The sequence below is a fragment of the Mustela putorius genome, unplaced genomic scaffold (genome assembly GCF_011764305.1).
Source record: "Mustela putorius furo isolate JIRA1106 unplaced genomic scaffold, ASM1176430v1.1 tig00000578_pilon_pilon_pilon, whole genome shotgun sequence".
Taxonomy (NCBI): domain Eukaryota; kingdom Metazoa; phylum Chordata; class Mammalia; order Carnivora; family Mustelidae; genus Mustela; species Mustela putorius.
This window is the reverse complement of record NW_025421422.1, coordinates 896,489-919,792: the sequence shown is the minus strand read 5'-3', so window position 1 is coordinate 919,792 and position 23,304 is coordinate 896,489. Positions and strand designations below refer to the sequence as shown.

Here is a 23,304-nt window from a genome sequence, read left to right as displayed (position 1 = left end):
GCCCAGGGTTGTACAGTCAAGACGCAGTGATCTGCAGCAGGATTCGGGTGTCCTGACCCCAGCGCACAGCTCTTTTCTACTTTGCCTCTAATCTCTACTGCTTTATCCAGGGATGCTCGTGCCTCCAGAGGTGGGGGCAGTCTTCCCAGAAAGAAATGAGGAGGTGATGAGGAACTGCCACTGTTTCATTCAAATTGTCCCAGGGTTATTTGCTTGGGAAAAATGAGGCTGTGGGGGAATAAAAAGCCCTATGAACGTCCTGGCCAGAGTTCAAGGCTGTTTTGGCAATGGAGTGAACAGTAACACGAGTGTTCAGTCTCAATCTGGGAAAGGAAAGACTTGGGGTACCCAGTAGAAAACCCAAGACTATGCATGAGATGCTCTTACTTAAGATTGCAAAAGAGCCCAACCTTTAGCAAAAAGAGGAACTAGGGAGAAGGTAGTTATCACTATCCAAGGTCCTTTTCTTCATAATTCTCCTGCAAATTAATTGTTTGATTCTAGGTTTATCATGCTGTAAGGGACACAGAGAGACTCATCAAAGACCTCAAAGTCACACAGCTAGAAAAGGAATACAGATGCAAGCTCAGGCCTGCCTATTTCAAAAGGGTCAGCCAATATCTGACAATGCCTCCCATTTCTACACCTGAGGCAGGCATGCCCAATCAATCACTGCATAGACCCAGGCACTCTAGGGCCACAGTCTGCTCTGTGAGCTACCAAGCTAAGCATTTTCTCCAATGGTCCACCTACCAGCATCAACAGAACTCCCAACACTGCCACAATTTACTCACCCCTCCTGGAAACACCTCAAAAAGGACACAATAGTTGGTTGATTGGCAGGGGAGAGGGCTATTTCTCCTTGAAAACTGGTAAGCACTGTGTGGAACTGAGGATAGTGGAAGCCCACCACACTTCAGGAGAGATCCTGATGGTCAGGGACGGGGGAGATGGAATGCTACCAACCACATGGGAGGAACACGAAAGTGAAACACCTATGTGAATTTTGCAGAGTTCTTAATCCGTCCTCACTTTCAGTTCTTCAGCCCATAACAGGGCAGCATTATTTCCTGGCAAACAAAATAATGTCTAACTGTGTATATCTGGTATACCTAATATGTGGGCACTCACTTGATACCTAACTTATGTCCTTTTTTCTAAGTAAAGACTCAGAAAGTATGAAGCCTGCAGGTACCGTGTAGCAAGAACAGCCTCATTTTTTCAGAAAATGAAATTTGTAAACCTGATTTTTGTTGTTGTTGTTGAAGCTGGAAGGATTTAATATAGTACCTTGGAGGAGCCCGTATCAGTCAGGAAAATGGAAATTGCTCTAGATCATTTAAATAAAGGGATTTAATACAGGGAATTGGTTATTCAGATGATGGAAAGGTGAGACACCAGGATAGATTAGCAATGGCAGGAAGCCACTGCCAACCTAGGGCCAGAAGGAAAAATTAGGGCATTGGGTCGTCCAATGGAAGGCTGCTGGTGGAAGGCAGCTTCATGGAAGAGGGGCGTTCCTAATGGGATCTGGAATTAGAGTCTCAGCTTCTGCTGGGGATGGTCCCCAAGGCAGTGATAAAGACAGATCAATACCCTGGCTTCTCTCTTTCCCCTGTGTTTCAATCGGCCATCACTGCATATTACTGGCTGACCCTACCAGAAGGCAAAAAAACTAGAAAGCCTAGTTTCTAACAATTTAGAGTAGAGCAGAGAAGGGGCAGAAATGCACCCAAGAGGAACCAGGAGAATCACCAGCATAGAGCACAGACCACATCCAGGTTCAACCCAGGCTTTATGTGTCGAACTGTATGCTTACAAGGTCTGCCTATTTTCCTGTCTATCTCTATCTATATATACTTATAAGCATTTATATTTTATATAGCTGTATGTACAGAGATGTCTCTTTGTGTGTGTGTGTGTGTGTGTGTATACTTCAAAGAAAAAGTTATAAGAAATCCAGAATTACAATTTTCAGGTGTTATAGCATCCAATGCTGGACTACAAACCCCTAGTCTATATTAATTATTTATTACCCTATAACATATTGCCTCAACACGCGGTGTTTTGAAATATCCAATATCACTCATTATCTCATGGCTTTCTAGGGGTCAGGAGTTCAGGAATGGTGTATCTGGGTGCCTCTGCCTCAGAGTCTGGGGTAAAACAGCTTAACAGCCCCCACACATGTCCACATCCAAATTCCCACCATATGGGAATATGTTAACTCACATGGCAAGAGGGATTTTGCAGGTGTGATTAAATTAAGGATTTTGAGATGGAGAGATTATCCTAGATTATCTGGTGGCCCCTAAATGTAATCGGAAGGGTCCTTGCAAGCGGGGGTGGTGGAGGGGACAGGTTCAGCAGGGAAGAAGGCAGTAGTAATGGCGTGGTGACATCACCCTGGAGGGAGGCAGCCAGGAGCCAAGAAGTGCTGACTCCCAAACCAATGGGAGGTTAAATTGTGTCATTGTAAGCTACCCAGTTTGTGGAAACTTATTGCAGCAGCAAAGGACAACTCATGCAGGGTCTGTCCTGATGGTACAGTGGTGACGGCAGCCAGTGCGTGGGCTGTCTGAAGGCTTGATGGAAGCTGGAGGGTCCCTTCCAAGAAGGCTCACTGACATGGCTATTGGCCAGAGGCTTCAGTTCTCTGCCATAAGTGACTCCACTGAGCTCCTGGAGTGCCCTCATGACATGGTGGCTGGCTCTCCCAGAGCACATGATCTAAGACAGAGTAGGGCAAATGCCAAACACCTTAGATAACCTGGCCTCAGGTGTGATGTATCATCACGACCGACCATCTATTGGTCACGCAGATCAACTCTGGTACAACATGGGAGGAGGCCACGCAGGGAGGTGAATGTGAGAGGTGGGAAGTCATCAGGCACCATCTTGGAAGCTGATGAACATAGTAACGTGTACCTTCTTCACCTATAGGCCCCATCTCAGTGGACTCTACCACCCACACAGGAAAACACTGTAGCCATCCTGAACGTCCTCCCCTTTCTAAAAATACACCTGTTTATAGGTTGAATTGTGTGCCCCCCTCAACCCTCAAAACAGGTTGAAATCCTAATCCCCAGGATCCCAGAATGTTATTGTATTTGGAGACACTGTCTTTACAGAGGTAGTCAAGTCCAAATGAGTTCATCAGTGTGTCCTAAGCCAATATGACTGGCATCCTTGGGAAAAGAAGAGAAACTTGGAAAGCCACAGAGATACAGAGCCAAAACCCCATGAAGACACATAGGAAGGAGTGCCACGTGTAGACAGGAGATTGCAATGATGCATCCCCAAGCCAAGGAATATCACAGATGGGCAGCCAACCACCGGAAGCTAAGAGAGATGAATGGAGCCCTTCCTTCTCTAGCACCTATGGGGAGCACGGCCCTGCCAACACACTGATTTCAGACTTCTGGCCTCCAGAGCTGGGCGACATTTCTATTTTTCTAAGCCACTCAGTGGGGAGGCCCTTTGCTCTGCAAGCCCTAGCACAGATAGAGCATCATGCGATCTATACTTTTTCTTTGAAAAACAGCATTTCTATTCTTTTCAAGATCCAGCAGGGTTGCCTATAGAGAATTTAGAAAATAAAGTGGCAGGGGAAAAAAAAGAAACATTAAAAATTTCCCTTAAGTCTGTTACTTGGGGACAACCCCTCTTAATGATCAAGTTGCCATATTGCCATCCTGTGTTTGTTTCTGTACGTGTGTCTGGATACATCTATTTAACACCCACTCAGGTAAAACAGTCTTATGTTAAAGGAGGAATGCAGTTTGCCATGCAGACATGCAGGGAACCCCGGGACCCCCACCACACCGCTCTCGCTTGCCCAGGATTGCCCATTATCTAGAGACAGAAGAGGCTAGGGCTCCAGACACCTGCTTGTAGCCTCCTTCTCCCTGCTTGCTTCCTAACTAATTGCTTTAAAATGCCCCCAGCTATCACCTGAAGGCTCTTGTAGCATTCTGGAAAGTGAACATTTTAGGCAGCTTGGGCTGTTGGACATTGAGCTGATGAAGATCTGACCCGCAGAGGTCTCAGCTGTGTGTACTCGCCATGGGCTTGCTCACATCAGCGATGTACACACCAGGTATCAGGTCAGAGCTGGAGGGCCCCTGGCTGTTTGCTGGGCCACTCCCTGGGTGGTGGAGGCAGAACTAGAAGCTAGGTCCTCTCTCTGTTAGAAAGTGAGCTCCTCTCTTTATGATTTCTCTTTCACACACTGCGGATCATGAACCATTTTTGCCTAAACACCAGCCCCTCCACTTGGACAATAATTGTGCCAAGGCCTGGGTTCCAATGATGGGGGGGTGCTTTGTACTTGACTCTCAGGGTCCTGAGATTCCTATAATGGATGGGGAGTGGCGGAGGGCATAGACTCCCGGGGCAGACCCTCGACCCTTATACAAGGACTGTGGTTGAGGTTCTCTCTGAGCAACAGGATGGGGAGAGGGAGGTGATCAGGCAGGAGGGGGCAACGTGCTATTGTGAATTACAAAGTTTGCCAGTTAAATTAAATTAAATTCACATTTAAAGAGAAGAGAATAAAGTAAAATAAAATAAACCCAACTCTCTAAATTTCCTTACAGCTCTAGCTATTCAGAGCCCATAGCTTTCCCAACCCTAAAAGTGCCCCCCTCCCCCAGCCTGAGACTTCTGATGCAGCATCTTCAGAATGGGGCAAAGAAGGACCACTGACCCCCTCAAGGTTGACACCTACAGGGCCTTCACAAAAACCCCACCGGCCGCAGACCAACATCCCAACCTGGAGTGAACTTCCAGACACCCCACTCCTGACTCCCCCAGAGTCACCCACCCAATGGCTTCTTGAAAAAAAAGAAAAGAAAAGGAAGGCATTTCATTTTTCTGCTCAAATGCAAATATGACATATCTGTGCCACCCAATTTTCCTGACAGAGGAATAATTATATCAACATAATTAAGTCTCCAATGCAAAAATTATCTGTACTACATACATCGACACTATACTTCCCGCATCAGAGGGCCATTGTTCTAGCCAGTAATTACCAAGCCACCTTTGACATGTCTTATTTCAATTTAAATGGAAATGAAGCTTGTATGTCTTCTCAGCCCACTAGTCCATGTGATTGCAGAAATAGGGAAACTGGACTTTGAAATTTCTCAAGTGTCCACTGTTCTGCACCCAAAGAGGGTAGTGTGAGAACAGTTTATTCCATACTCTCAACTCCACTCCCTACTCTGGGCCTCAAGTAGCTCATCAGTACAATGGGCTCATCTCTTGCATCTTTCCCCTGCTCTCTGTTCATGATCACAGAGACAGTGTCCATCATCATCCCCTAAGCGTTCTCCTGCTGTCTTAAACTGCTGTCCCTCTCTTCCACCCAGCCCCTTGTCTGTGCTGTATCCTGGAAATCACTCAAGGGAGACTATCTATCATCTGATGTCTTTCCTGATCAAAAGGCCCCTGTTCCTCCTCATTTCTCACAGTCCAAACTGTGTGGTTAAATCTAGAGGGTCCTACATAGTCCCCCAGCCCATCTTCTAGGATTCTTCTCTTTCTACTGCCCACACTTTGCACCCCACATCTTGGGAAGTCTCATGTTCTTCAGAGCTCCCAAACATCCTGTGTTCCTTCCTGCCTCCGTGCCTTTGCACCTACTGTTCCTCCACCTGGAATGCTCTTCCCTGCCGACAAGTGAACTCCTACTCATCCTTCAAGACCCATTTCAGAGTCACTTCCTCCATGATGCCTTCTCTATCACCTACAGTCTGACCCCAGGCCAGTCTTGTCCCCCACCTACTCTCCCCTCAGTTCCCTCATCTATAAAGTGGGAATGACTTTGGCGTGGCTGTGCTGTGAGACTAGCTGGGGGCTCACGGGTGGAAGGTGCTTGCCACGCTGCATACCACGTAGCAGGCACTCCATAAACATCAGCCCTCTCTCATGTTCCCAGAACAACCGGGTGACAGCCTGTGACGTGTGACAGGTTGACAGGGGCTCCTCTATTGTGCTGCTTTCCCACATTCTCCCCACCTCCCCTGGCTCTCTCATGCTCCTCATTTAGTCCTCCAGGCCCCTCAAACCTATACTCCATTAGCCATACCAATTTAAAGTCCCAGACCTGGTCCCCCAAATCCTCCCTGTCCTCTTCTCCACCAAAACATGCTCTTCTTTGTCCCACTTCCTCACCATCAGCTCGTGAGTCATGCAAACGGGCCCCCAAATCAGATAAAATAATTATTGCCAACATGCTAACTCCCAGCCTGTCTCCTATCTGGTTACGTCTTGTCCATGTTAGCATCTTTACGTGTCCAGGGCATCCCAGGAGAGACTTGGCTCAAGATTGCAAACACTGCCTACGAGTCCAGGAACACAGCCCCTACTCCCGGCCCCTGAATAATGTCCTCTGGGCCAGCAAAGACTGAAATGATTGTATTCCAACGGCTACACACAGTCAGGGAGAGGCAGCCCAGTGGTGAGATTGAGAAAGACACCAGACACGAGAGCTGGACATCGGGCGCCCCCTCTGTCCTGACTCCCCAGCAGCCAAGAACCCGTGCTAGCGTCTGTCCCCCTCGACACCACAGTAGCCATCGGGTCCCTCTCCATCTGCACTTGAGACCACTGTGAGGCCCTAATCACGTCTTCGTGCTTTGTAAACCGTGAAGAGCTCCACGCACACGAGATCATTATTTATCACATGGCCTCTTCCCCTCTCCAGAGATCCACTTCTCTTCAGGCACATCCAATTGCTTCATAATGATGGAAGCCCCAGCCGGCATCCCCAGTGAGCCAGAGAACCATCCCGTGTGAACTCAAGTAAGCAGAAACAAACCCTCCCAGGGACATCAACCTTCATTAATACAGTCTTGCGTTCCTAGAGGCACCCCCCACCGCCCGAGACGTGATCAGACAGGACATGGATCAGAGCTGCAGGGACCGGCGATCAATGCCAGATTCCCTCCTCCATCCCGGGGGCCGCCCCATGCTTGGACCCCAGTCAAGGCCGTCTGGCTGCGAAATGGGTGGAGGTGGGAGCTGTTGTCAGAGAAAACAGTGCATGCGACATTAACAGCTAAAGACACCGATAAACAGCGTGCGGCCAGGCGTGATACTTACCGGAGATTAAGACAATGATTTCCGGACTAGATTGGCTTCCATCTGCTGAGGCGAGAGAATGTTCAGAGACGCTAACACTCTGGTCTCATCTCGAAGCAGTGGAAAGTTACACTTATTGATTGGGAAATCGGCTTTTTGTTGTTGTTGTTTTTATGACTCTCATTTATTTGTGCTACTTCTGGGGGTGGGGATAGTTTCAAGTGTTCATTGACTCCTTTAAGTCAAGGGCATGATGTGGTCTCCAGACAGGGGTTCTGGGTGGATTATTTTCTGGACCAAAGAAGACTGTGCTAGAAAGAAGCGTTACTGACAACATTGATGTATTGACATCCATGGACAGTTGCCATGGACGTGGGGAGGGAGATCATTCCTTGCTCAGGGTGCCGGGAAGGTGGCTGTTCTGTGCATTTCAGCATGAACAGCAGCATCCTTGGCCGTGACCCAGTAGATACCAGCAGCACCCCTGTCCCCAAGTTGTGCCCATCAGAAATGTCTCCAGATATTGCAAAATATTCCCTGAGTGGTAAAACCTGATGCAGCCGAAAGCCAAGCTAAAGGCAAGAGACCTCATTTTAGAAAAGACACAGACTCCCTATCAGACAGATGTGAATTTGAATCCTGAACAAACGACTTCCTGCTGTGAGACCTCATCTTAAAAGATCAGTCTCCCCCTTCCATGGGTTCAGGGGATCTGGAATAAAGAGAGTATAACAAAGTGCCAGCCACCCCCAGGGAGGCACCTGGGCTGGCAGCATCACTTAGCTGCTGGTTAGGAATGCAGACGCTCGGGCCATGTCCCAGATCTGCTGACACAGGATCTACCTTTGAACCTCATCTCCAGGTGATCTGTGTGCATGTGACATTCACTCGAGAAAAGCCCGCGTCATGATTGGGAGCTTACATTTCAGAATCCAGGAAAAGGATTACATGCCCCAGTGCTAATCTTTCCTACTTCTTCAGCCTTGGGCAAGTCACTTCGTCCCTCTAAGCTTTTTTTTTTTTTTTTTTAAATTGTGTAAAGTAGAGGTAAAAATACTACCTTGCTCATAAGGTCAAAAGTGCAGCTTTAATTAGACCAATTGTGGAGAGCATGGAAAGCACTTTGCCCCATGTCAGCCCCGTAGCAGACAGGTGGTAAATGTTTCCAGACGGCCCCCTCCTCCTTTGAGCTGCCTCCCCGACTAGAACATTAGGAAGCCCGGGCTCCCAGTGGGGGAACATAGAGACGGGGAAGGTCCCTCCATACACTTTGGTGATCTTCCTTTTGATGGAGTCTAAAATTATATCAGCCACTTGGCCACTCATGGTCCATTTATTCATTTATTGACTCCGCGGGAAAGAAAAACAACTAGGCAGTGTGCACTCTCTCCCGTGCCCTCCACATCTCAAGGTTATGGCCCAGCGGCATGTGCCTCTTGGATGAACAGGCTCATCAAATCCACCTCGCAGCTGGGGCCCACCGGCTCTTGCCAGCTCCATTCGTCCCGCCCTCCCCAGCACTTGGGGTCAGCTCGAGCTTCTTGTGGAGGGGCTTGGCTCATTGGGGCTGCCGGGACTGGAAGACAGGCCTCGCTGGTCCTTGTCAGTGCAGGCACTTGGCTCTTTGACTCTCTCCCCATGCTGGGGAAACATGTCAGCAACAGCCCCCAGAGGCTCTACGAGGCATGTACGACACTCCCCCTTCCTTATGGCAGCAAAAAGAGCTATATGTGCATAAAAAAGGAATCAGAAAGGAAGTGGCGTGTGGCCTGGGTGGATCCACCCTGGGGAAGAAAACTGAGAGGAGCTGGGGAGTAAGATGGGAACAAAGGGAGAGAATTCAGATTACCCATCAAATGATAATGTCGGCATGAAGTTACACTTGGGGTCCACAGGTGGTCCACTGGTCCACTATGTGGCCAGTGAAGAAGTGAGCAGCGGAATTCCTAATTGCATTTAATTTTAATTAACTTGAATTTATATAGCTCCACGAGGCGGGGGCTACCCCACTGGACACTGCCACTCCAGAGGCTTCATATATGTTGCAGTGAGATAGCAATTAATCCAGGGGCGTCTGGCTGGCTCAGTCGGTGGAACACATGACTCTTGATCTCGGGATCAGGAGTTCGAGTCCCACACTGAGCATAGAGATTACTTTTACAAAAATTAAAAAAAAAAAAAAAGTAAAGAGTCTGAACATCTATGAAACCTCTGTGCTTCACCTGTCCTGACTGCTGGAGAGAAAACTAGAGATACTCCAAAGTTTCTAAGGGCCTTTGGGTTCAAAGTTTCTGATTCTAATATGCCAAGAGGTGTTATTATTCTATATTCTAAAGACTCGAAGTGGTGAAGGGCAGATGGGCCCAGGAAACCCTACTGATTAGTACTGGTAGTCCCTACCCTCAGTTTTTAAAATAGCAGGCTCTTTGTTTTGCATATGCAAATGACGCATAGAGTCAACTCCACTGGGCAGTAGATATTTGAGCACCTACTGGCTGTGTGGTTAACGTTTGGGCCCCACAATGGCAGATTCAAGAAGAAAGCGATGTCTAAGAGGAGGAAGCACATGGTGTAGCTGGAGGAAAAGGGTATAGAAGCAGAGTAACCACATCCCTAGGACAGAGGCAAGAACCATAAGCTAAACAGGGTAGGCGACTGTGTGGTTAGAATGTGGCTGGGAAGAAGTACTGTCTCTCACTTCTCCCGGGCTCTGTCTCCCCATCTGTAATACAGCCAGGAAAGCAGCGTCTACACACGTTCCCTGAGAGTCTTGTTAACATGTATATCCCAACTCAAAGATATAGAGTGAGGCCTGGGAGTCAGCACTTCTGCAGCCATGGGTGCTTGTCTGTGAATCACACTGTGAAAAGCAGGTGGTAGGTCACTGGGAATTTGTGAGAATTAATTAGCATCAGGTATACGTGGTAAGCTGTTACACAGAATAAAAAGAAAACAATAACTAAATATGAACTATATACAACCCAACTTAAAATCAACCTCCAAAGGTGCCTGGGTGGCTCAGTTGGTTAAGCGTCTGCCTATGGCTCAGGTCATGATCTCAGGGTCCTGGGACAGAGCCCTGCTTCTCCCTCTCCCTTTCCCTCTGCCTCTCCCCTCGGCTCACACTTGCTCGCTCGCTCTCTCAAATAAATAAATAAAATCTTAAAAAAAGAAATCAACTTCCAGCTAAAATCTGCAACAGAAAAAACAACAATAAAAACAACAAACCATGGGATCACAAAACAAGGTTCTGTTTATACTTGTTCTATGAAGAGGAATCCTTCCCCACTAAACCCCCCGCCCTGGTTAAGTACATCTTAACTATTAACATCATCACACAAACATCAGAATTCTCCCTAAGCCCCCATCTGAAAATCATGCCAGTTAAAATGCGAACATAATTATCAAACTTGAAATGTAGTATCCTTGACTTGCAGTCTTTCATGGCGGCCCAACATTGAGCCACAACATAGACTGCTCCCTCTAACAACAGAAGTGTGTACACAGACTGTATACATGGGGGTTTCTGGCCAAGGCGGTGTCTTAGGATAAATATGGGGTAGGCTGAGCCAGGGAAGGCATTTTGGGGTGGGAGGGCTCTGGTAGAAATGGACAGCAGGACCATCCTTGGGAAACTGAGAGCAGATACACTTTCAAATGAGCTACAGAAAGATGTGTGTCACATGACCCATCACCGTGGTGGGGGCCAAAGGAAAGCCCTCAGGCAGACTGCTTTACTCCCACCTGATTTTTACCAGGGGTGAGGAAGTGGGTACTAGGGAAACTTATTATTTAGTTCCCTTTAAAATGTGTACGACCCTCTTTTTTCTCCTGACTTCCTTATAACCCATTTTATAGATGAGGAAGCCAAGACTCAGAGAAGATAGGTGACTTGCCCCAGACATAGTCTGGAAAGGCTAGAGCCAGGATTTAAATCTAGCTCTGCCGTCTGTTTTCCCTTCCACTTTTCCTTCCAATAGAGCTTAGAACAGGAGTCAGCAAACCACAGCCTGTGGGCCAAATCTGGCCCACTGTTTGTTTGTTTTTTTTTAATAAAGTTTTATTGGGACATATATGCCCATTCACGTATATTGTTTATGGCTGCTTCTGCACAATGATGTGCAGAGTTTGGTGACAAAGAGTAGAAGCTGCAAAGTCTAAACTATTTACTCTCTGGCCCTTTACAGAAAACATTTGCTGATCCCTGGCAAACAGCATCTAATTGCTACCTGGGCACAACTTCGGGAGGTTTGCCAGGCTCCCAGGAAGAGGTGAAAACCATCTTATTTACTGAATTTCTTTCCTTTTGTTTGCTGAGAAGTGACATCAGTCTTCTTTTTTTCTCCCCACCCACCAGCCATGAGCTCACAAAGGCTGGAGCCTATGGATTCCCCGAGTGTTTGTTTATAAGCCTCTCTCTAGCAGGACACTTTGTCTCCAAATCACTGCCAAACTTAATAACAGCATCGACAACGTCATCTCCCACCAAAAACATACGGGAAACTTAGCTCTGCGCCCAGCTGGGTGGATGTCAGATGCGGAGAGCTGCAAATTGCCTAAACAAGGACAGATGTAGCTTGTTTTTGCCTTTCTTTTTCTATTTGAAAACTTTTCGGGGGGAAGATGAGAATGCCGTTAGGGAAATGGATGTGTTGATTCTAATTATCTGAGTGGGCAGCAGAGGTGACTAGCGGCAGGATGGGCTCCGCGTCATTTACCTGGAATGCAGCCAAGGCAAAGCTGGGGAAAGGGGAGAATTCCAATGAAGCCAGTGCCCAGGACACTGAACACAAATAAGGAGGCATCCATGAACCCATGGGTTACAAGGCAAGACGGCACATTGGGAGCAATTTTCCCAGAATTGTCTAATGGGAAATGATCCAACCACTGACCTAGGCTTCTATCTTTGCTCTGAAATTCAGAGTTGGTTGGTTCTCAAAGGGGATCTGAGGTGCTGTCTGCCCTGGATCTCATTCTTGTGGTGATGATGATGGTAGTGATGATGATGATGGTGGTGGTGGTGTTGGTCATGGTGATAGTCATGGTAGTGATGATAGTGGTGGTGGTCATGGCAGTGGTGACGGTGGTCTTGATGATGGTGGTGGTGGTGATCATGATCATGGTTGTCATGATGATGATGTTGCTGGTGGTAATGGTCATCATGGTCATGATGGTGGCGACAATGATAATGGTTGTGGCAATGATAACTGGGAACATGATGACAGTGGTGGTGGGGTGATGAGGATCATGATGGTAATGGTGATGATGGTGGCAGTGATGTTGATGATAATGAGGGGGCTGGTAGTAGTGGTGATAATGAGGGTGAGGTGATGGTGGTAGTGAGTGATAATGATAGTGATGAAGATGATGGTAATGATGATGATAATGATGGTGGGTGGTGATGATGGTAGTGGTGATGATGATTGCTATGGTCTGGATGTTTGTGTCCCCCAACCCCAAATTCTTTTTTTTTAAGATTTTATTAATTTATTAATTTATTTATCTATATCATTTATTTGTTTAAATATTTATTTATTTATTTGCTATTATTTATTTATTTTTATCTTATTTATTATAAAGAGAGAGAGCAAGGGAAGTAGACTCCCTGCTGAGTAGAAAGCCCAATGCAGGGGCTCCATCCCAGGACCCTGGGATCATGACCTGAGCCAAAGGCAGAGGCTTGACCCACTGAGCCACCCAGGTGCCCCTCCCAACCCCAAATCCTTATGATGAAAGCCTAATCCCCAAGATAAAGGTATTAGTAGGTGAGGCTTTAGGAGGTGATTAGACCATGATGGTGGAGCCACTCATGAATGGAATTAGTGCTTTTATAAAAAAGGCTCCAGAGAGCTCCCTAACCCTTTCCACCACTTGAGGACACAACAAGAAGGTGCTAGCTACAAACCAGGAACACAGCTCTTACTAAAACATGACCATGCTGATGCCTTGGTCTTAAACTTTCCAGCCTCCAGTGTTGTCAACACTAAATTTCTGTTGGCTAAATGCCACCTAATCTGTAATATTTTGGTGTAGTAGCCCAAATGGACCAAGAAAATGATGATAACAATAAGTTCGCTTTGCATCAGCCACCACGACAAGCATTTAAACACACTGTCTCATTAAATCTTCCCCACAACATTGTGAAGGGGTTGCAGCGACTATACCCATTTTAGAAGAGAACAGAGACACAGAGAAAGTGAGCATCTTAACCAAAGTCACACAGGAGGAAAATGATGGAACTATTTGCATCGAGGTCTCCTTACTTCCATGTCTTGTCCTTCTGTCAAGCTCTCTCTTCATTCAACATTAATTTTCTTTTCATGCCTTGTATATGCTCAGCAATGTTCTAGAGCAAAGGTGAACATATTTTTTTTCCTGTAAAGGGCCAGATAATAAATATATTTGAGATTTTATGTGTGCAAGTGGTCTCTGCCACAGTCCCCTCTGCCATTAGAGTGTGAAAACAGCCACAGACAATACATAAATAGTTGTGACTATGTTCTAACAAAACTTTATTTACAAAACGGAACAGAAACAGAAGACAGGCCAGATTTGGCCCTCGGATTGCAGTTCTGCTCACCTCTGGTTTAGATCTCGGGATAGCCAGAGAGTTTTGTGGTGTGGCCTCAGGGGCCAGTGTAAGAATCGGAGGGCTCTACTTTGATCTAACACAAATTTGCATTAGCTTTGGATTTAAAGGTGGATGGAACTTTGCTATTTAAAAACAACAACAACAACAACAACAACGTGGTACTCTCTGGCTAACTCCTCCCCGCCTCCCAGCTGAAAGAAGCAAAAGGGTGCATCTCCCCAGAGATAAGGTGACACATCTGGAATCCACATCTGGAATAAGCTGGAGGTACAGAATCCACCTGGAAGGCACCAGAGAAAGGGAGGGATCTACAGGGACTCTCTCGCCTTTCATTTCTCAGCACTGCAGTTTAATAAGAGTTGGAACTTCCCCCGGTCTGAGTCTGAGGCTGGAGAAGCCTCAGATGGGACAAAGGAGCCTAAATAACTTCCAGTTTGAGATGCTGTGACCCTGTGCAGAGGTCCTGGGGTGCAGGGGTGTGCTCCTTCCAGAGGAGGCTGACCCCATGACATACCCAAACCTCGCAGATCCATGACCACCAAATTCAAGCCTCGCACACCGTCTCAGCAGAAAGGGCCTTAGAGACGATCCAATTCATTTAACAGAGAGAGAAAGTGGGCCCCGCTCAGGGAGAGGCATGACCCCAGGTCACATAGCCTGGAAAAGGCACAAGTGGGGCTTCTGAATCCAGGCCCCCTGACTGCCAGGCAGGCTCCTCCTGTGACAGGAGCTGCTCCCTTGGGGAGCAGGGAAAGGAAAATCAGGCTGCCCACTTCCGGCCTCCTCTCCCCTTTCTTTGATATGTCCTACTTATGAGACCTCCCAACTGCAGGAGTCACAGAAAAGATGTAACACAGAAAGGGGAGAAAATTCGAGGAAGAGCCAAGAGAGTAAGTAGAGAAGAGAAAACATAGAGGGAACCTGGGGCAGAGCAGAGGGTCAAGGCACACAGATACAGCTGCTGCAGTGGGCCTCCAAGGGCTTCTCTCTAGAATCCATTCCCTGTCCTTCTGGTTTTCCTTGGGGGAGCTCTTCTTCCCCTACTCTCCATTAGCATGGTTAGGCTAGGGCTGACTCTATACCAGGATTCAGGGCTGGGCACGTCTCCCAGAACCATCTAGTCAGAGAGACTGTATGTACCCTTTGGCCCTGATGCTTACTTTCGGGAGGGGCAGGGACCCCAAACCAGGCCCATCGGAATCAGTGAGATTCCATCTCTGGACTTCTGTCTGAGTTGTTGGGTACAAGGGACCATCTTATCCCTGAGGCTGGTTTGCTGATCATTTTTTAGCACGACTGCTGCCCCTAAGAAGGAAAAGCCTACCTGAGAATGGGGATGGAGAAGACGGTTCAGCCAGTGGTGTCCTAGTAAATATTTAAAACTGGCTGGGGGAGGGCAGAAGGAGGGAGCCCTGTTTGGAGGAGCATTTGCCAATTTCCATGGTATAAATTCTCTTTCAGTCGCTAATGTCAGTCTTCCAAACTGACATCCTCAAGCACACAGTTAGGAAAAGATAGGCACAATTAGCTCTGGTGAGCTGATGTGAGTTGACCCTAGCATATTACCTTCAGTCTGTCCACATCATCTGAGCTCCTGAATTCCACTGGACCTGAAATCAGAGGTCTCTAGACTTTTCCATTCGATGAGCCTATATATTCTCTTTCGCTTAGGCCAATTAGAATTTTGTTTGTCACTTACACCCAAAGCGCCATAATTTAGACCAGTTCGCTCATCTTTTCCTGCTATATTACACTTGCAATTCCAAACCAGCCAGTTCTCCCAGTAAAAAACATTTTATTTCGCACTTCTTCATCTATCCTCAAGTTCTGAGGTCTCCTTCGGACTTCTCAATATTTAAGCTCAGCCAAAATAAAAAAGGGTCCCCAAAAGAGATGAATCACCCTTCCCACTGAATCAGCATTTGGAATCAGATCATCAAGTCTGATTTGGGGACCCCTCAATTTCCTTGGGACCACTATCTTCTGAAGATGTCCAACCGTGCCAACGATCCTGCTTTCAATCATGAAGATTAACCTTCCTAAGCCTCCCTGACATGCAATTAAGTGAAGCATAATCTCATCTAAACAATTTGAACTGGATCTATTTGAATAATTTAATGTACACCTGCCACATTCAATCAATACTTGCCCCCCTTTTCTTTTTAAAATAATTAACTTTGTGCAGTTAAGTTACTCTAATTTCCAGCAAGTCCAAAGTGACTAAAGTTCAATCGGTGAAGTCTCAGGGGACAAGATTAGTATCTACTCTTCTGTTCACCATCTCAACACTCCATGCATTATTTGTAATTGGTATTAGCAACTTTAAATTCTGATTAATTACAGGAGAGCCTGTTCTCAACGCAGAAACAAAGCCACAAGTCGGGGAGTAATAGACCCAATTATTCTGAGGTAGGCTTTCCGTAATAGATTTTATTATCAAGATATCTCATCTCAGAGGCAAATGCTAAGAAGCTCATTTCATTAGACGCTACCACCTCTTGAACTGAGACAAGCACATTCATCGTTTGGGATAAAGATAGCTTGGAAGAATTCCGTGCCAGATACGTGTCTGAGGCTAGTGGCACGGGGTCCCACATCCCTTTCGGGACCAAGTTTCTTTTGGAGAGACACCTTTGTGGGGAGACAGACAGAAGCCTGTGGTGCCCAGAAGGGGGCAGTGACATAAATACCCACATCCCCCGCCTGCCAGCTCACCGAGAATGCAGGAGGCCATGACGGGTGGCAAGCGAAGCAGTCTGAACAGGGAGTTTATAAACGTGTTGGGCCATTTTGGATCACACTGAGATAACGGGGCGGTAATTAGGAGAGCTATCTCCCCGTCAGGAGAGCCATAAAAGGTATTATTTACACCCTGCTCATGGCCCCAAATGCCCTCCATATGGAATGCCTTTTTAAATACTTCAGTTCCCAGCCAAAATAATTCATCTTTATGCTCTGAAGTTCACAGTCATTTCCTGGAGGAAAACACACAGAGGCTTTTTTTGTTTTGGTTTGGTTTTTGTTTTTTAAGATTTTATTTATTTATTTGAGAGAGAGAGAGAACACAAACAGGGAGAGTGGCAGACGGAGAGGAAGGAGCAGACTCCCCGTGAGCAGAGAGCCCGATGTGGGGATTGATCCCAGGACCCTGGGATCATGACCTGAGTTCAAGGCATATGCTTAACTGGCTGAGCCACCCAGGCACCCTCCCCCCCTTTTTGTTGTTTTTTTTTTTTTTTTTTAAAGAAAACCCTTAATTTAGGTTTTGGTAAATACCTCCCAGCAAAGTGATGTGAGGCGGCTGTGTTCCCTACTACAGTTTGGAAATATGGGTCTTGGGGTGGCTAAGAAAACCCAGCAAGAGAAAACAAGAACAAACGTGAAAACTAAGGCCTCTACCAGTTGGGTAGAGGTAGAATCTGGCCTCTACCAGATTCTCAGAAGACAGGAGAAGGCGGACAAGAGGGAATGACAAAGGAGCTCGCATGACCTACAGAGCAAGGACACGGGGTAAACCACTCCAAAAAGAGTAGATGGGGTCATACCCATTTCATAAATGATGCCAAAGAAGAGCTTCCGACGGTGAAGTCATTTCACTTAAAAAATAGTCCATGAATGATGAGATTTGATTTAAGAGCCTTTGGACCCCACAGCTACCCTCTTTCCACTCAATACCACAACCTCCAACTGGGGCACAGTGACCCCACAACAAGGAGACTCCAAGCGATTGGTGTGCTGGGAAGGGTTCCTACCAGTGTGCACACACTAACTGCTAAATTTTCCCGAACTTTGCAGGCCGGCTGTCCAACACAACCACCATGAATTAAATGGTACAAACTTCCAAGTCAATAAATCATATCAAAAACAAAGGTTAACTACATACTTAAAATGCATGCTTCCTAATTATTTTAGGACCTTTTTACTACCATCCGTGCTTTTAAAGTGTTTGGTTTCTATCCTACATGGGGGGGTGGCCTCCCAATCCCATGTTCAAAGACGTCATGTTGTTGGCTTGCAATCAGCCCTGGTGGGAGATTGGAGAACACTACACACCAGGACTCACGTGCCCTGGAGAGCTTGTTGTTAAACTCTTACTAGCACACGACTGGGACTGGCCCAAGCTTTCCTTCTGGGAGCACCTTCCCAGATACAAATTCACTCCAACCTCTTGATCACATCAAGGGGAGGTCTCCTCCTTATGGGGAGTAGGGAAGCCTTTCCCACTCCCACTTCAGAAGGGAGCCAAGACCCTCATGGCTCGCTCATTGTCTGTTTCAGGCCTTACCTTCTTTTCCCTTCACACCCCTCTACCCCAAAGGTGGAAAATACACCCCCAAATAAGACTCAATAAATAATTCATGGGCCATAAATAATTTATGCTGGATTTAACAGAAGTAGAGCCGTAAGTGGTTGTCTATTAACTATTTATGATTTTGCCCAGGCGGCTGACAAGCCAGGCTTGGTGAGGAGATCACACCCATGCTCCCATGTTTTATTTAAACATTATTAAAAGTACACAGTCTGCAGCAAGGCCTTCCATTCTGTTCAGAATTAACTTCTGCTGTGAAGTCACCTCTGGGGCAGGGCTAAACTTGGGACCAGGTTTTATTGGCATCACTCCTGTCCTTTCCCTGTGAGCCTAGGGAGTTACGCTGCTGTCCTCCTCCTGCCCCTTGAATTCCTCTCCTCCTGATGTGCATGTCCCCTCCTCCAGTTTCCTGTGACCTCAGGGACATCATGTCACCCCCTAAGCCTGTTGGGTCATCTGTAAAGTGGGAACTATCATGAGCCTTGCTTTCAGAGTTACTGTGAGGGTCATATGAAAACAATGATCTCAACAAGGATGCTTTTGTTTCCCAGGGCACACTTGGCAATGTCGAGATATTTCTGATTGTGATGACTTAGAGTTGGGAAGGGGGAAAGTTCTAGCACCTAACAGGTAAAAGCTGGGGAGGCTATGAAATATCCTACAAGGTACAGGCCAGTCCCCCCCAACAGACAACTATCCAACCCCAAAAGTCAATAAAACTTAGACTACAGAATCGGAACCAATATTGCTTTTTGTGACCCATTTTTTTTAAAAAACTACACTTCAGTGTGGAAATATTGTGTGTCTAAAACTTACTGAGTAGGAGAATGGGTTTGAGTTGGTCAGATCTAGGTTCGGATTCTGACTCTGCCACTTGCTGGGAATGTGACTCTGGGAAAGGGGCTCAGGGTATCCGGATCTCGGTCCCTTTATTGATAAAATGGGGATAATCTGCTCACAAGGAGAGAATGAGAGCACCTGTGTAAGTGCTTAGCCCAAGGCCCAGTGTGATACACAAACACTAACTACCCCCAACATCACTACCATCAACCATCATGTGCATGGGATAGGATGGGGAAGCAGAGCTAGCAGATTCAGGGTAAAGTTTAAGTAGAAGAAGAATCAGAGTCAGAGGAGGAGTGAGAGATGAAAGGAGAAAGAAAATATTGTGATATCTATTAAGTCCCTACTGCATGCTATCATTGGCACTTTTAGGTAAATCATCTCATTTGATCCTTACTGCCACCCAATGAGATCGGCTGCATTATATCCACGCCCTCCCATTGTAGAGATGGTGAAACTGAGGTCCTGCCATGTTAACTTAGCTGTCTAAGCTCTCCGACTCCAAGTCCAGTGCTCCCTATACCACCTTGTAAGTAAGCTGAAGAGTGTCTCCCCAAAATTCATGATCACTAGAAACCTCAGAATGTGACTTTGTTGTAAACAGGGTCTTTGCAGACATAATTAGTCAAGAGGAGGTCATATGGGATTATGGGTCCTAAACCCAATTGACTAGTGTTCTTAGAAGAAGAGGAGAAGACAGAGAGGCAGAGAAGAGAGAGAAGACCATGTGGACACAGAGTGATGTTGCCTCACAGAAAGAACACCTGGAACTTCCAGAAACTGTATGAGGAAGAAAGGATTCTCCTGCATGGCCAGCCTTCAGAAGGATCAGGGCCTTGCCAACACCTTGATTTCAGACTCTGGCCTCCAGAACTGTGAAATAATCAGTTTACGTTGTTTTAAGACAACCAGTTTTTGGTAATTTGTTACTGTAGCCCCCAAGGAGCCATGCATCCTTGATGCACCCACACACACAAGTCAAAGAAATTATTTGGGAGAATGCGATTAAAGCGAGAGAGACAGAGGTGACATGTCTGCACCTGCACAGGTGGCGGACAGTGGGAGCTGAGGAAGAGCAAGGGCGACAGCAGAAGGGCAGGTGCAGGGTGGGAGGAAGGGATTCCGTGGCTGCCACTCAGCAGAGGAGCGGCAATGAGAAAGAAGGAAAAGAGAGAAAGGAAGAGGAGGTTAAGAGTCGGCATTTATGTCCCTGTCTGTGGTATGTCGCTGCCCTTCTGGAAATCTGGATGTTGTCTAACACGCAGCAGGCATTTGCTGAACATTGCTGAATGCAGGTGTGCAGAGGACACAATGAACAGGATCAGACAACCGCTCCCCAAAGCTGCCAGCCAATACCGACACATCATTGAAGACACCCAAGTGCTCTTTTCCGCATCTCCTGGTTATATCAATCCACTTCCTCCTCCGCCCACACGTCCCATCTGTATCAGAATCATTTAGGGGCACCTGCATCTCCTCCTCTTGATCTTGAGATCTCCAAGGCACATTTCCTGGGTCATTCATGTCGGCATGATGGGGTGAACCCAGGGGGAAGTGAGAAAAGGCAGGAGGTGCTTCAGTCAGTAAAGGGTGGGGATAACAGTAAGGACTTCCTGGAGGTGGGACCTGACTTGGGTTTGAAGGTTGAGTGGGCAGGGAGAGGGATGCATGGGAACAAAGATGGTGAGTCAACAAAACATGGCATTGGGTCCTTTCTTCCTTGCGTAGAACATGCATGGTCATCAGAGGCAGGCAGCCAAAGGCAGAAGGATCTGCAGAGGCTAGATCTCAGATGCTCTGGGAAGAAGCTGGGTTGTGGTTCTGAAGGCAGTGGAGAGTTGTGGAAGATTTCTTAGCAAGAAGAGTAACCCAGGAAGACATGTGCCTTCTGGAAAGATCTTCTGCAGGGATGAGTCAGAGTGGAGGCAAAGTGGGGAGACTGGTTGGAAGGTAACTATACAGCCCCAGACCAGAGGGGATGGGGCTTAATTAAAGAGAGAGGAAGCAAGGACGGGAGGAAGATGGGGGGGATGGATTTTTAAAATACCCAAATAAGTAAAACAACAGACCTGGCCATTAATCTGTGAACAAGAGAGAGACAGGCCACTGGGATTTCTGGCGTGGGTCACTGGGTGGTCACTAAGAGTAAGAGGAAGTCCAGTCTATGTTTTTCAAGGCCTGGGAAGCTTTTGAAAAACTTGCCCCTCAGCTCAGGGGCAAGTTGAGGGTAGGGAGTCAGGCCAAGGTACTGGAAAGTAAACCCAACAGGTGTGGCTGCCAGAGCAGGTGCATCTGGAGGAGAGTAGGCCCTCCTGTCACCATCAGCCCTTCCAGCTGCCCTTGACCTCCCTCAGTTACCCTGTCCTGGGGCTGAGGTGGCTCCCCTGAGCTCTGTAACTATTGAAAAACAACAGGACATAAATCCACAGATGAGCTGTCTCATTGCTCCCATGACAAAGGGACTTGAATGATTTAGAGCCAGAATATTCTTTTTCTCCATAATGGCTCCTGGAGTCGCCAGGAATAGTACATTTACTAAAATTAATGGCAAAACCTCATTTTTCTTTTTTCCGGGAAGAGAAGTTCCATCGGCAGGGTAATTGATCCTGATCTGGACGTGCCGGTGCGCCAGCTAGGGGTGTAAATCATTCACACGAAACAACTTGCAGCCCTTTAAACCAACACCAACAGTGACAAATGGCACAGTCTGGGACAGGCGGAAGGGAACACGAAAGGGAGATCCATCAACATCCTTCCCGCTTCTCACCAGGGCCCAGCGGGTGGGATCTTTTTAGGGGTCTCCCATAGCAGAGCCATTTTTCAGCAGGATTGGGCCAGAAGGGCAGGGTGGGGTCACAGGGACGGCTTTAGAGCTGGACACATGGGGACGCCCATCCCACCTCTGCCACTCCCAACACCACAGCCCTGGGCCAAGCACCTTATGTATCTGTCCCTTCACATTCTCCACTGCTGGACTTGGTATCAGTGTGAAAGAAAACCACATCTGCAAAGGGCCTAGCATAGGATGGATGGACTAGATAAATGGATGGATTGATGGACGGACAGATGGACCAATGAATGCATGTATGCATGCATGCATGCTTGGACTGGGACATTAGAGAATTCATTCTTTCCCTCCCAGGGAGATTTGGACTTAAGACATGGAAAGTGAAAGGGGCAATGCTTTACTCAAAGAAATGGCTGGTGGCCACAATGGCCAAGGGGTCAGCTGGCCTATCCAAGAATCCCCCCAACCCCACTGGAAAGACACCTTGCTTTGCCTGTGAACACTCAGAGCTGCCATCACAGAGGGATGCATAAAATACACGAATAAGGGCTTTTGTGCTATCTCTGCATTTGGTGTGAGCTCCTTGAAGGAAAAGGTATGTCTTTCTTGTTCCCTGCTGGATTCCCCAACACTGAGTACTGGGCATGGCCCATGGGAAAAACTGAGGATACGTAGCTCATGAAGGAAAGGACCAGAATGCTGACTGCCTTGCAGGCTTTCTGTAAAATTTATTAGAGAATACATGACCTGGGGAGGCTGTTCCCTTGTCTTACAGGGGACAGAGGAGGGCAGATCGGTGGCGTGGATGTGAACCTAGAGAAACCTGGAGAAGTAGGATGCCACACTGATGGGGAGTGGGTTTCCACAACTGGGCACTCCCACTGAGCTACTTTTTTGCCCATACTGCAAGCTTCTGCAAAATGGGAGCTTTAAGAATCCTTGCTGCTTCCCAACAATGCCCACCGCTGAGCCATGCCCTTAGTTGGTGCTGAACAGACACATGTTGAATGAATTAGTGAATAAATCATACAAGGAAAAGAGGACATCCTGTCTTCTCCCAGTGGAAATATCCCAACCCCATAGGCGTATTTGAGGGCAAATAGTTTGATGAGTGTAGGATATTCACCATTAGGTGACATTATCCCCTCCGAGCCTTGCTAATCGACAGATTCACTGAAGAAACAAGAGGAACATGATCACTGCAGAACACCAGCTGGGCAGGGACATGCCCTCTGGGTAGAAGCGTGGCCCCCTAAAACCAAGAATCCTCCTAGAATCTGTCCATGTGACTTTTATTTGGGAAAATAGAAAAAGTGTCTTTATGGTTCTCATTAAGGTAAGGATCTCAAGATAAAATCCACCTAGAGTCAGGGTGAACCCTAAATTCAATTATAGGTGCCCTTCCTTATAAGAAAAGGGCAGAAGGGTGTTTGAGACACACAGACACAGAGAGAACAACCATATGAAGACAAAGGGAGATATGGGAGAGATGTGGCCACAAGCCAAAGAATTCCTGGAGCCATCTGAATTTGGAAAGAGGGGGAAGAATTCTCCCCTGGAGCCTTTGGTGGGAGTGTGGCACAGCCCACACTTTGGTTTCAGACTTTTGACCTTGAGGCAAATTTATCTGATGAAAGAATAAATTTCTGTTGCTTTAAGCCACGCAGTTTCTGCTGCTCTGTT

General features: G+C 47.1%; 1 protein-coding gene across 2 annotated transcripts in view; it reads right to left on the bottom strand.

Moving 5' to 3' along the window:
* MYO18B (myosin XVIIIB) overlaps positions 1 to 23,304 on the bottom strand; it is a 250,375-nt gene that overhangs the window by 44,637 nt on the left and 182,434 nt on the right. The window contains exon 40 of one of the 2 annotated variants that reach the window (XM_045081486.1): positions 13,293 to 13,464. The exons of the other annotated variant lie outside the window; for it this stretch is intronic. Coding sequence (XP_044937421.1) covers positions 13,408 to 13,464 — 57 coding nt within the window. The 3' untranslated portion in view covers positions 13,293 to 13,407. Of the gene's footprint in view, positions 1 to 13,292; positions 13,465 to 23,304 lie in introns of those variants that run through there. 2 annotated transcript variants of the gene reach the window in all.